Source organism: Lipotes vexillifer, unplaced genomic scaffold (assembly GCF_000442215.2).
Source record: "Lipotes vexillifer unplaced genomic scaffold, Lipotes_vexillifer_v1.1 scaffold1129, whole genome shotgun sequence".
Taxonomy (NCBI): Eukaryota; Metazoa; Chordata; class Mammalia; order Artiodactyla; family Lipotidae; genus Lipotes; species Lipotes vexillifer.
Window position 1 is genome coordinate 1,648,775 of NW_006789022.1, and position 1,968 is coordinate 1,650,742.

General features: G+C 48.4%; 1 protein-coding gene across 1 annotated transcript in view; it reads left to right on the forward strand.

The window, feature by feature from the left end:
- Positions 1–1,929, forward strand: part of MAJIN (membrane anchored junction protein) — a 14,693-nt gene extending 12,764 nt beyond the window's left edge. Inside the window, 3 exon segments of the mRNA XM_007462205.1 lie at positions 1–45; positions 1,151–1,268; positions 1,884–1,929. The exon segment at positions 1–45 is cut by the window's left edge and continues 10 nt beyond it. Coding sequence (XP_007462267.1) covers positions 1–45; positions 1,151–1,268; positions 1,884–1,929 — 209 coding nt within the window.
- The last annotated feature ends 39 nt before the right edge of the window (positions 1,930–1,968 follow it).

Here is a 1,968-nt window from a genome sequence, read left to right on the forward strand (position 1 = left end):
GGCAGGAGACCCCAGCATTTGATATCACTGATGTTCAGGACCAGGGTAGGTTCTGGGAAATTCATATGTATTCTCCTCTAATAATCATCCTGTCCTCTTTAGTCGTCTGATGAGCAGAGCAGCACAGAGCTCTGAGTCTGGACACGCTCAGTGGGTGATGTACCTCACTCCTGGGGAGGGGCTTGTTAGCTATCCTCCAGTCTGGGGGCAGGCTCTTGAGTAATAAAAGCCCCCGCAGTTCCCAGAAGGAGTGAAGGAGGCAACGCATATCCTTCTTGTGCTTCTGGTAGAGAAACTGATGCTCCCAGTTTCAGAACATTTCCATATTGTGTGATAAGTTTTACAGAAAAGTTGGGAGGGATATGTTTCACTTTTCTATCCTGGAGAACAATCTCTGGGAAGCTGTCTCTCCTCCTCTTCCCTTTGGGGCACTAGTGTTAATATTGAAGGTGCAGGCGGATGCTTGGCAAGGGCTGGGAATGCATGTGGAGGTATCGCCCTTTCACCTTGCTGATCTTTCACTCAGCATGAGGATTTGGTATGGATACAGTTATCACAGATGCAGTCCTGTGAGCAGGTGAGTTCTTCAGTAAGTTGTCATTCCATGTGTAGACACACCAGCCATGGTAGGTGTCTAGGATTTGAACAGTGTAAAAATCTCAGGGGCAGGGCTTCCCTGATGGCGCAGTGGTTAAGAATCCGCCCGCCAATGCAGGGGACACGGGCTCAAGCCCTGGTCCAGGAAGATCCCACACACCACGGAGCACCTAAGCCCGTGAGCCACAACTACTAAGCCTGCGCTCTAGGGCCCGCGAGCCACTACTACTGAAACCCATGTGCCTAGAGCCCGTGCTCCGCAACAAGAGAAGCCCATGCAGCGACGAAGACCCAACGCAGCCAAAAATAAATTAAATAAATAAATTTATTTTTAAAAAATCTCAGGGTCCTGACTTTGAAAATACTCCAAGGTCAGAATAGCACCTTACTGAGCTGAGATGAAATTGGGAAGGTCAGAACAAGCAATTCACCTGGCTTCGAATAATCCTGGTTTGAGGCTGCCCTGGGCTCAGGCTTGGTGTCCTGCCTTCTGCTCACATAAAAGTAGCCTGAGGACTGACACCTTTTCCCTGCCTGAGTGTTTTCCTTGCAGATTCTAAGTGGGGAGACAGCCGAGCAGAGAAGATTATCCCACCATTGCAGCAAAACGATCCACCTCCTCCTGAAGGACGCACGGAGCTGGGAACCAGTGGCTTCTTTGGGCTTCTAAGGTAGGATAGACCTCCTGCCATCGAACTGAGACCCAGGGCAGTCTAGCTCCAGAGCCTGCCCCACTGAGTCTCTCAGGGCAATTAGAATACAAAAGAAAGCAGATTACCTGCATAATCTCTGTTTTTTGCGGGATAACTGATGGAAATGAAGTGAGCATTAGGGCCCTAACTGAACTTAACAAAGACTGTGTCTTGTTCATTTTTACACAATCTACCCCACCCCGATGTGTCCAGCATTGGACCTGATTCCACAAATGCTGCTTAGACAGAAACTATTCTGATCGTGCTTGCGTTATTCAGATGATTTCGTTACCAAAATTTTTCCATTCTCCCCTCTGAATCTAGGCTGTCGTCAGAGTCCTTTTTGCAGAGTACAGTTAGCAAATCCCTTTCTCTATCTAGAGCTCAGCCATACCATTGCAATTGTTCTTCTTTATTTCCACCTCCCTAGTATACTCTAACTTGGGTACCTTTTCAAATGCTGTTTCAGACTTGAATTTCCATTCAGTGGTCTCAGAGCAGAAATGCCCTAGCTAACAGTGGAGCCCTGATGGGACCTGGGAGAAGGGAAGTGGACCTCTAAAGTCTCAACCTGCTCTGCTCTTCTTCCTGCAGCTCTCTCTTCCCGTTTCGGTATTTCTTCAGAAGGAGCAGCCAGTGAGCCTCCTAAATGCAGCGGTGGGAAGAGGGTTTGTCTTTC